Raw genomic sequence first — 12,500 nt, 5'->3', positions numbered from 1 at the left:
CTGTGTGGCTGGGGCTGGAGAGCTCTCACACACACACACACACACACACACACAGGCCAGAGCTGTGTATACACATGGGTGTTACTGTTAGGTAGGTAAACATCACGGTAGTTACCTCCACACTTCCCTTTCACCGCCCTCCTTAGGAAGACAAACTAACAACGCTCCATAGAGTAGCAGAGAGCTACCACACTAGACACACACACACACACGGACACACACACACACGGACACATGAACACACACACACGGATACATGAACACACACACACACACACACGGATACATGAACACACACACACACACACACACACACACACGGATACATGAACACACATACACACACACACACACACGCACGGATACATGAACACACATACACACACACACACACACACAAACACACACACACACACACAAAAACACACACAAACACACACTCCCCCCGTGCTGGAGTGGGAACACAGGCCTTTCTGTGAGGGAGCATGCTGCCACGACGACATCATGTCGTCAACAACAACAACAACAACAACAGGAAGTACAATTATCACCACCATGTGTGCATGTGTGTGTGTTTAGTGTGGCAGATATGATTCGAGTCCTGAGGAAACACAACGTCAGTTGATCACAAGAGAAAACCAACAAGGAGCCCTGTGGTGGCTTAACCAATCACAGGCCTTCCGTGGTCTGGATTAGGTAAGCCGATCATTTTAAGATGGAACACGATATCTGGAATAAACACACCAGTGTGGGAGTTGTCCCTGACTCCCAAACAAGACGCGGCGCTGTGCATGGCCTCCAATGCATCCCACTGAACAGACCACAACATCTGTGGAAATATCCACACACTCCAAAGACAAAGAGAAACATGTTCCTTCAAACCATAAATCGACAGTGTCATCTGATCGTTAATAAGAGATGTATCTTACAGTAGGCAACCTGATATTGATTTCTCCCTCCGAGCACAGAAGGAGCTATTAGAGTCCGCATGACTTCATCAGCGGAGGTAGGAATCGGAGGACGGGCTCATTGTGATGCGTGGAACAGAATGAGGAACGGTGTCAAGCACGCGTGTGGACGTATCGAACGCCGTTCCTCATTCCGTTCCACGCGTTACAATGACGCTGGGCCCGTCCTCCGATTTCTACCTCCACCGGCCTCCCCTGTTCATCAGAACCCTGACAGCGCCGCCTGACCTCATCCGCGACGGATCACATGACCGTGGTGAAACCGCTCATAACGCGACGTTTAAAAAAACGCAAAACTGTTCCAGAATGTTCCTGGTATCAGTATCAAAGCTCTAGAATCACTCAGAGAGACAAACTAAGATCAGAAGACAGTCACAATGAGCTGGAGGTAATAGCTTCCAGGTTCGTAAACAAACCCTCTGACTTGGGGCGGGGGGTGGGGGCGACGACGGGGACTAGATTCTGTGTGGAGGAATCGAGGGGGGTGCTGGGGCTAGTGTTCCTGAGCTTACCTCACAGTGCCTACGAGAAGCGTTGCAGTGAAACAGTGAAGCACCCCCCTGGTCTGACAGGGCAGGCCACAGAGCCTCGTAACCCACGTTTATACGACTTTCTAGGACGGACAGGAGACAAGCGCTCTCCAGTTTCTCAGGGCCTCGCTTCCTCTCGCCGTGACCTGAAACATCAACTGTTTCCTGTTCACACGGTCCAGTCATGTGTTACCGTAGTGTGGGGCTACCGCCATGCTGTCCTGTGTTGTCTTGTGTTTTTCCGAGAGGAGAGATTGTGAGTCAGCGTTTCACTGTACAGTTGAAACACCCACTTGTAACCCAGCACACGTGACAGAATGAACTTGAACTTGAAGTGAATAGTGAACTTTGAGAAGTGTTTGAGGTGTGTAGTCACTATTTTTTTTTTTATATATATATCTTTTTAGGGCATTTCTGCTTTATTGGGATAGAGATAGTAGAGATTGACAGGAAGGATGGGAGAGAGAGAGGAGGGATGACATGCAAGATATGTCGAGGGTCGGAATCGAACCAGGGACCTTGCGATTATATGGTATGCGCCTTAGTGTGCTACGCCACTGAGCGCCCCGTGTGTAGTCACTATTAAACAGTGTTTGAGGTCTATAGACATTAAAGAGTGTTTGAGGTGTGTAGTCTATAGACATTAAACAGTGTTTGAGGTCTATAGACATTAAACAGTGTTTGAGGTCTATAGACATTACACAGTGTTTGAGGTGTGTAGTCTATAGACATTAAACTGTGTTTGAGGTGTGTAGTCTATAGACATTAAACAGTGTTTGAGGTGTGTAGTCTATAGTCTTACTCTTCAACCACCTCAGGGAGGTGAGAAAAAGCAGCGTCTCTATCTCCTAACGAACTGCCTTATCGAGCTTCACTCCTCCACTACCAACGTGTGGCACGCTCTCCGTCCCAGGAGACGCCGGCATCGCCGCGGAGCCGCCGCCATCGCAGTCTCACCTCCGTCTCATCATCACACTGCTTCTGATATCGCTAGTCACCTGACACGTTGGGTCGTAGAGAATGATGTAGGTAGACAACAGTGACTAATGAGAGGGGGAGACGCTAATGAACACACACGCACGCGCACACACACACACACACACACATACACACACACACACACACAGACACAGACACAGACACAGACACACACACACACACACAGACACAGACACAGACACAGACACACGCTCACACACACACTCACACACACACACAGACACAGACACACGCTCACACACATACTCGCACACACACACACACACACACACACACACACACAGAGAGACTCACCACTGTTGCGGTTCTTGCGGTTGGACTTGCCGCCCAGCAGCATCTTCAAGCTGTTTCTGAACATGGCTGGTCTGGTCAGGTGACGCTATGGAGAAACCTGCGGTGGCGGAGAGAAGACACCGTTACCTTAGTTGTCCTGGGGCTGGCGGTTGTCAGTTGTCTGAAGACAAGCGTGTATGTGTGTGTGCGCGCGCGTGTGTGTGTGTGTGTGTGTGTGTGTGTGTGTGTGTGTGTGTGTGTGTGTGTGTGTGGTACCCTCAGCTTTAAGTGGAGGGGGTGAATATGACCTGAGCGTCCATAGCTTCCCTCCTGTGGTTGATAATAATGAGGTTCATTCATGAGGATTGGTCGTGCACCATTGAACTACGCTTAGTCCCTACGTCAAACAGCGCTCACACCCTGGTAATTACTGTTGGCTGTGCTATGAGAGAAAGACAATGAAAGTAAAATACACTGTGTGTGTGTGTGTGTGTGTGTGTGTGTGTGTGTGTGTGTGTGTGTGTGTCTGTCTATGTTTCCCTCCTCCACACAGCAACTTAATGAACCAGGGGAGAGAGAGACAGAGACATCTCATCAAACAGCTTAACTGCTACTGTTCTCCAATGACAAGCCCTCTAAGTAGGGACTAGACCCATACATTCACTGTCATGGAACACACTGTTACACACACACACACACACACTCCCTCTAAATAGAGGCTAGACCCACACATTCACTGTCACTGCACTGCCACTGCGTGCGCACACACACACACACACACACGCACACACACATATACACACACACACACACAACACACCCACACACAGACACACACAACACAGACACACACAGTCCCTCTAAATAGAGACTAGACCCACACATTCACTGTCACTGCACTGCGCACACGCACACACACACACATACACATACACACACACACAGTCCCTCTAAATAGAGACTAGACCCACACATTCACTGTCACTGCACTGCGCACACGCACACACACACACATACACATACACACACACACACACAGTCCCTCTAAATAGAGACTAGACCCACACATTCACTGTCACTGCACTGCGCACACACACATACACATACACACACACACATACACACACATACACACACACACACACACACACACACACACACACACACACACACACACACACACACACAGTCCCTCTAAATAGAGACTAGACCCACACATTCACTCTCACCGTCACCGGGAGCTTTAGTGCCATGCTGCCGTCTCATTGGCTGCTCCTGTAGAATGCTCCTCTACATTCTAGAATGTTCTGGAGGTTGTTTGTTGAGGCAGTTTTCCAAAAATGTACATCAATCTTTGGCGGTTTTGCAGCTCCCTAATGTAAACATGTGTTCAACATGAGGGGCTAGGGTGGGACACAGTCCTGGCTTTAACACCCCACACCTACTGGGGAGGCTGGTGGAGGTAGAAATCGGAGGACAGGCTCATTGTAATGCACGTTTACGTATCGAACACACAGAACGTAAACTTGCATTACAATGAGCCTGTCCTCCGATTTCTACCTCCACCAGCCTCCCCTGGGTCAGACAACACTCTGTGTGTGTGTGTGTGTGTGTGTGTGTGTGTGTGCGTGCGTGCGTGTGTGCGTGTATTTCTCTACTATTTCTTATCCAATAAAGAAATACTTTAAATACAAAAGGAGTCCTACAGAGAGAGAGAGAGAGAGAGAGGGAGCAAGGGAGACAGAGAGAGAGAGGGAGGGAGAGAACAGATGTTCCATGTTAACCGTAGTATGACTCAGTGAGAATCGTGGTTTCTCCTCTACCCCCTACCTAGCCTCTCTTCTCCTCACCAAAAAAACAACACAGACTAGCCAGCGTGTAGCTCCCTCTTGCCTCTTTCCTCTCCTCTCCTCTCCCCCTGCCTTGCCCCTCTCCTCTCCTCTCCCCTCCCCTCCTCTCCTCTCCCCCCTGCCTTGCCCCTCTCCTCTCCTCTCCCCCCTGCCTTGCCCCTCTCCTCTCCTCTCCCCCCTGCCTTGCCCCTCTCCTCTCCTCTCCTCTCCCCACCCCTCCTCTCCTCTCCCGCAGAATGGAACGTTAATTCAGAAGGGTCCCACCCCACCCCACTTAAACCTAGCTGAAGGCACCTCAGCTCTGTCAGAATGCTATTTCCCTCATCCATCACAAATCCCTCTGTCTGTCTTGGTTTTCATTTCTCTGTAATTACCCTCCATCACACACTCTCTCTCTCTCTCTCTCTCTCTCTCTCTCTTTTTGTTTTGTAGCCTCTGTCTCCCTCTTTCTGTCTGTCAATAATCCCTCTCTCTTTCTCAATCTTTTCTTCTTCTGTCGTGCTTTATGGCGGTTAGGCATAAAATCCCCCCCCCCCCACACACACACACGGGGGAATAAAACCCACAGACTCATTTCACACTAACAGCTGGAGATGACTCCTCTAATCTGGTCTATACAATCCAGACCTCCTCTGTCTCTCTCTCTCTCACACACACTCACACACTCTCTCTCTGTGTGTCTACAGAGCCAAGCGCTTCAGTGATCCAGCGAGCCAGATCAGGACTTAAAGCTCACAGCGCGAACAAAGGCAGCAGTACATTCTGGCCTTCACACACGTCTTTAACCATTCCTACCCGGGGACACACACACACATCTCCATTAACCACCCCCCCCCACCCCCCACCAGGGAGAGACAGCCTCCACAGGGGAGGCTGGTGGAGGGAGGAATCAGGAATGGTATCAAACACAGTGGGCCAATAGAACGGGATGTCCATGGCACATAGGCCGCTACAGCAGTGTCTTGTTTCTATTGTGCCTTTTACAGAGTGGTTGGTCGCAGTCGGTTTAACAAGTATAGGTCAGGTATTAGTCAGGCCCAGCGCTGTGCTGCAGGTCAGGTATTAGTCAGGCCCAGTTCTGGCAAAGGCAGCACTGTGCTGTGCTGCAGGTCAGGTATTAGTCACGCCCGGTCCTGGTAGAGGCTGTGCTGCAGGTCAGGTATTAGTCAGGCCCTGTCCTGGTAGAAGCAGCTCTAATGTAAAACACATGGGTCGGGTTGGCGGGTGAGTAAGGGAATACACACGGCGGAGGATTTTCATGGTAGTAAATCAAACCGTTTCTCACACAACAATAGTGGACGTTTCTCACACAACGACGCGGTCCTCCTTCGCTGTCTGAAGGCAAACGGGGTCAAATAGTCGACCAGTAAGCACTGGCTCCCTTCTCACAGCAGCACCATCCAGCTCTGAGGTAAAGCCTCATCTGTGTGTATTAACATGAAGTCTGTCCTAAAATCTCTCTCTCTCTCTCTCTCTCCCTCTCCCTCTCTCTCTCTCCCTCTCTCTCTCTCTCTCTCTCTCCCTCCCTCCCTCTCTCTCTCCCTCCCTCTCTCTCCCTCTCTCCTCTGGTACACAGATGTAAGGCATATGTTCCTCAGAGTGGAAACCTGCCATGGGCGGAGCTATCCCATCATCTGCTCTCTCTCTCTCTCTCTCTCTCTGTCGTGACTCAGCCAATCAAAACTGTGTTGCTGTGCCGTGGGGGCAGTTTTGATTGGCTCAGCTGTGCCGTGGGGGTTATTGTGGGGTAAACCATTCTCTCTCTACCAACACAGGACATCACAGGGCTCTAGAACGTACCACCTCTCACAAGAGGACTTCCTGCCTAGCCTACAGCTTTGTTTAGTGGGTTTAACAAGTGTCTACAGCCCACTCTAAACTCAAGAGTTGAAGAGGGGATATTTGACATTGACTAATCTAATAATACAATACGATACAATACGGAAAGACATTCCTAGGGGCAGGAATGATGGTTAGTTAAGACTAGTTAACTTTCTAGGAGCAGGAGCGATGGTTAGTTAAGACTAGTTTTGTGGTGCGGTGAGGTGAGTGGGGGGGGGGGGGTGGGGTGGTGGTGGGGTGGCAGTAGACAGGGTTGATATGATGGGGGGGAAAGGAGGTGTGCATTGCAGTACAGCTAAGTTACACAAGGTGAGGGGGCACATGCTTGAACGTTTTGCCCCCCCTCAATTAGCCATCGGGGGGGGGGGGGGGGGGGTCACAATTAGCTATCATTTCCCTCAACAATGACCATTTAAAGCATCCACGTGCAGCAATCAGGCTCTATCTCCGCTCCATCTACACACACACACACACACACGCACACACACACGAGTTAATGAGGGGTACTATAGACTGGTTGGCTCATTAGTCTCTCATCCACAGAGAATTACAGCTCTAACTCTACCACATGTTCTCCCTTACGACATCACAATCACAACAACCACCCAAGGATGAACCTCAGGTAACCATGCCGATGCAGGACGGTTGTAAGACGCTGAGACTGTAAGACTTTTGATTTAAATGTTTATGTTTAAGTCATTTAGCAGACTCTTATCTAAAGTGACTAGACATTTGTCTAACGTCAGTGAATCAACTATACACCAGTCTAAGTAAAGTAAAAACTTTGATAAGAACAGGTGACAGTCACAGTGCTAGAGAAAGGAAGAACTCCTTTTTTTGTTCAAGTTAGGGGGTGTTAGGGGGTGTTAGGGGGTGCAGAGGTCTGAGGAGGAGGATCCCAGGTGGAGCCTAAAGAGACACTCAGGGGACGGGACATCATCTAACTCTCAACCTACAGGCTGTTCATGATCACAACAGTACAGGTGACTGGTAGGCCTGGTAGACAGGTAGTCCCACACACACTCACACACTCTCTCGCACTCTCTCACACACACTCACACTCAACACACTCACACTCTCTCACTCTCTCACACTCTCTCTCACTCTCACAATCCTAGTGGAATAAAACTCATAAGTGTGTAGCAAATGGATCAGCCAGGGTCTCAGGAGGGTTCCTGCAAAGTAAACATGTTGCTTTGGCCTCTGAACTTTGTTCTGGTTGACCTTTGACCCTCTCCTGTAGCAGTTTCCCTCCCCTCCCCTCTCACCACTGGGGCCAGAGAGCTTGGGTTTCTGTCAGCTCGCTGAGAGAGATGATATTTTCCTCTGAGCAAGCAAGATCTTATATTTCCCTCTGGACTAGATAGACAACTATTACTGTGAGAGGAGAGGAGAGGAGAGGAGAGGGGGAGGAGAAGAGAGTATGGGAGGAGAGAGGAGAGAAGAGAAGATGAGAGAGGAGAGGAGAGGAGAAGAGAGGAGAGGAGAGGAGAGGAGAGGAGAGGAGAGGAGAGGAGAGAGGAGGGAGGTCGACAACCGTTCCTCTCCTCTCATTCCAGAGAGAGAGAGAGAAAGAAAGAGAGTCAGTGTTGGAGCACTCAGTACTGTATGTCTTTTCTCACATTCCCTCCTTCCCTCCCTCCCTCCCTCTGCTGTCTTCCCACAGTGCAGCAGCATAGGGAGAGGCAGCAGGACTGTTAGTGGATCCACCTCACGTCTACAGGCTCTGGGGGGAGGATGGAGGGATGGGGGGGAGGATGGGGAGAGAGAGGGAGCAGGACTGTGTGGGAGGGAGGAGGACAATGGGGGGGGGAGAGGCAGCCAGATTGTTAGTGGAACCACCTCATGCTGGGTGTTCTCTACAATACAGGTTCACATACTCTGACTCACAACACTGGGGGGGGGGGGGATGGGGTCGAGAGGAAGAGAGGAGTAGGGTGTAGGGTCTAGTGTCTAGGGAGTAGGGTGTAGGGTCTAGTGTCTAGGGTCTAGGGAGTAGGGTCTAGTGTCTAGGGAGTAGGGTATATGGTCTAGTGTGTAGGGTCTAGTGTCTAGGGAGTAGGGTCTAGTGTCTAGGGAGTGGGGTGTAGGGTGTAGTGTCTAGGGAGTAGGGTGTAGGGTCTAGTGTCTAGGGAGTGGGGTGTAGGGTGTAGTGTCTAGGGAGTAGGGTGTAGGGTCTAGTGTCTAATGTCTAGGGAGTAGGGTGTAGGGTCTATTGTCTAGGGAGTAGGGTGTAGGGTCTAGTGTCTAGGGAGTAGGGTGTAGGGTCTAGTGTCTAGGGAGTAGGGCTTGTCTGTGGAGAAGGCAGCAGAGACAGTGTCTAAGGTATGTTGTGAGTGTGCAGGGGTCAAGGCCGTGTGTCTGGCTTTGATGATGTCAGACACCCTCAGGAGGCCTCAGCATGTTCCTCTCAAGAGAGGTGACCCTTCTCCCTCCTCCCTCCTTCTCTCTCTCTCCTTCTCTCTCTCTCCTTCTCTCTCTCTCAGCTGAGAGAACAGATGTCATCATTGACCTCTTGCTTCCTCTGAGACAGTCTAGGGTCATAGCTGCTCTGTGTGTGTGTGTGTGTGTGTGTGTGTGTGAGTGTGCGTGCGGATGTGAGTGTGAGTGTGAGAGAGAGAGTGTGTATGTGTGCGTGCGTGCGTGTGTGTGTGTATGTGTGTGTGTGAATGAGTCGTATGATCTGTTCTCGTCACAGGGACTCGCGTGTCAGAACATGAAGCTGTTTGCAGTGTGAGCTCATAGGTTATTATGTATGTACACACTGTAGGGGTGGGTGTCAGCGAGGGTGTGTGTGTGTGTGTGTGTGTGTGTGTGTGGATGATAGTTGAAAAGTTCAGGTATTGTTGAAATGGGGCGCCTCTCCTTCTCCTAATCTCTTTCAGTGTGTAACCAGGTGGCCCATCAATAGCCTGTTGTAGCCCACAGCTATAACCTCATACATGGAACTACTACTACTACTACATGGTAATTACTACTGTTATTGCACTGTTATTACACAGGCATAACAGCCTAATGTCAGGACTACTGGAGGGGTGAGGAGAGGGGAGTGGAGGAGAGGAGGGGAGGGGAAATGAGGAGAGGAGAGGAGAGGGAAGCAGAGGAGGGAAACAGGAGGGGAAAGAGGACAGGGGAGGGGAGGAGAAGGTAGGAGAGGAGAGGAGAGGAGAGGAGAGGGAAAGAGGGAAACAGGAGGGGAAACGTGAATGTAGGAGAGATGTGAATGTAGAATTTACGGCCTGGTCATGGAGATGCTTCCTGTGTTTGGTTTTAAAACGAGCTCTGGGGAGGCTCACGCCAGGCTGGGATTTGAGCATGCGTGTGTGTGTGTGTCCATGTGTATGTGCCCATGAGTGTGTGCCCATGTTTGTGTGTGTGTGCATGTGTGTGTGTGCGTGTGTGTCGGTGTGTACACAGAGACAAATCTAGTGCCCCTGCCTCAGTTCCATGTCAGGAGACACTGGGAGCCTGTTGAGAGAACTGCCATCTGGTGACATACAGTACAGCCAGGGGAGGCTGGCGGAGGTAGAAATCGGAGGACGGGCTCATTGTAATGCATGGAACGGAATGAGGAATGGTGTCAAACACAACCCGTCCTCCAATTTCTACCTCCGCCAGCCTCTCCTGGTCCAGTGTCATCATGGTCCGTCCCGGGTCAGGGCATTGGAACAGGCAGAGAGAGTCATGTGACTGGCTGACACTGTAGTACCAAACAACGACATTGTCTGTCTGTTCTGATGACATTGCATTTCCTTCCCGTCAAGGCACTCCGGGCAGACAATGTCATCCCCCACGATGCACTGCTGCTCCGCTCACAGGGCGACAACACATCATGTCACCACCGACGGGCTCACTGACACGTCTGTCTGACACCACTCTCTCCCTCCGGGACTGGGACTGGGAGTGTGTGTGTGTGTGTGTGTGTGTGTGTGTGTGTGTGAGAAGAGTATGTGTGTGTGTATGTATAACAGCTTTAATATCTGACACAGTTACCTCCTGTGACAGCAGAGTCCCCAGATGCCCTCTGAGCCCCTGATAAGACAGCAGCTAACAGGCTAGCAGGCTGGGCTAAAGGACAGCAGCTAACAGGCTAGCAGGCTAACAGGCTGGGCTAAAGGACAGCAGCTAACAGGCTAACAGGCTAGCAGGCTGAGCTGAGGAACAGCAGCAAACAGGCTAGCAGGCTGAGCTGAGGAACAGCAGCAAACAGGCTAGCAGGCTGAGCTGAGGAACAGCAGCAAACAGGCTAGCAGGCTGAGCTGAGGAACAGCAGCAAACAGGCTAGCAGGCTGAGCTGAGGAACAGCAGCTAACAGGCTGAGCTGACGGACAGCAGCTAACAGGCCCGCAGGCTGAACTTAGGGCTGGTACTTATTACAGTGGAGGAAAACACTGTAAAACACAGAGAATGCTTTAGTGTGATGGTAGGGGGTGTATGCAGGGCTGTGTCAGTGTGATGAGCAGTGCTGGGGTTGTTCTGCTCCGCTGTTCTCACCACAGGGACGCCACAGAAGGAATGGTGCTGTGTGAAGAATGGTTCCCGCTGTGGAAATGTTTCATGTCACACTCACACACACACACACTCAGACACACACACTCACACACTCACACACTCACCCCAACCCAACCCCACTCCGGCTGCCAGAAAAAAGGATGTGTGCAGTATTTGCATCATCCGTGTGAAGGGTCTTTTCCTAGCAGTGTGAATGCCTTTGTAGTTCTTGTGTTCTTGATTCTATTTGTCTGTCTCCTCAGGTGTGTGTGTGTGTGTGCATATGTGTGTGTGTGTACTGTATGTATGTATGTATGTATGTATGTTGTGTGTGTGTGTGTGTGTGTGTGTGTGTGTGTGTGTGTGTCTGAGCCCCTGTTCTAGTTTGTCTGAGAGTGCGTAGGTGGGCTGAGGGAGGCAGGGAGAGAGTGTGTTCATAACAGGCTGGGTGTGCTAAGCTACCGTAGCTGATCCTCTGGGCGGAACACAGACCTGCCCGGCGAGGCGACTCGAGCAGATTCAAATCCAAACTGTAATTAATGCATCACTTAGCGACAGCCCAGGGTTGCATAGCAACAGTGCTCCTGGGCTGCTATAAAATGGAGGCGGGAGAAACACTGGGTACAGTGTCAATGAATGAATGTGTGTGTGTGTGTGTGTGTGTGTGTGTGTGTGTGTGTGCATTGGGAAGTGTAAACACACCAGAGGTAAAACACATTTCCCATTATGGGTTTGTGGACTGATATTATCTTGTTCATGCATGCATGCATGCGCGCATGTGTGTGTGTGTGTGTGTGTGTGTGTTCCCAACCCTGTCATCCTTAACGACAGGTTCCAGTCCCGAACCTGTGAACTCATGACCCACGCCTGCCAGCTTTCCTGAGCTGCTAATGAAGAGTAGGCACGTTCAGTCTCATCCCTACCTGAATATGTGTGTGTGTGTGTGTGTGTGTGTATATATACTGTAGAGGTGTGTCTGCATCTGCGCACGCGGTGTGTGTGTGTGTGTGTGTGTACTGTAGAGGTGTGTCTGTATCTGCACATGCGATGTGTGTGTGTGTGTGTGTGTGTGAAGGAGTGTGTAGGAGTGTGTCTGGGTGCACTCTTCCCCTTGTCCTCTCTTTATCTCTCTCTATCTCCATTAATCCCTCCTCCACACCAGTTCTATCCTCTCTGTCTGTGTCTGTCTGCCTGTCTGTCTGTCTGCCTGCCTGCCTGCCTGCCTGTCTGTCTGCCTGCCTGTCTGCCTGCCTGCCTCTCCTCCAGCTCTTTAGACCAGTAATTGTCCTGTCGTCTGCTTTACATGACAATGGCAGCAGCATCAACCTTGGGATTATGAAAGAGAGAGGACGGTGCTCTATCTGTGTGTGTGTGTGTGTGTGTGTGTGTAGGGTTGAGGAGCGTAGGCTATTGAAACGGACTGATGAGCAATTCTGCAGAGCCAGCGGTTTTCAGGGCGGTGCAAATCTGTTCAATACTCCCACACACGTTCACACACAGAGACACACACGCGTTCACAGTCTCTCTCTCTCTCTCTCTCTCTCTCT

The 12,500-nt window shown here is 50.6% G+C and overlaps 1 protein-coding gene across 1 annotated transcript in view; it reads right to left on the bottom strand.

Annotated features, from left to right (window-relative positions):
• The window catches only part of tanc2a (tetratricopeptide repeat, ankyrin repeat and coiled-coil containing 2a), a 105,921-nt gene that overhangs the window by 52,523 nt on the left and 40,898 nt on the right, over nucleotides 1–12,500 (bottom strand). Inside the window, 1 exon segment of the mRNA XM_083676528.1 lies at nucleotides 2,792–2,888. Coding sequence (XP_083532654.1) covers nucleotides 2,792–2,855 — 64 coding nt within the window. The 5' untranslated portion in view covers nucleotides 2,856–2,888.

Source organism: Argentina silus (genome assembly GCF_951799395.1).
Source record: "Argentina silus genome assembly, chromosome: 9".
NCBI classification, from domain to species: Eukaryota; Metazoa; Chordata; class Actinopteri; order Argentiniformes; family Argentinidae; genus Argentina; species Argentina silus.
This window is presented reverse-complemented; position numbering and strand designations above follow the sequence as displayed.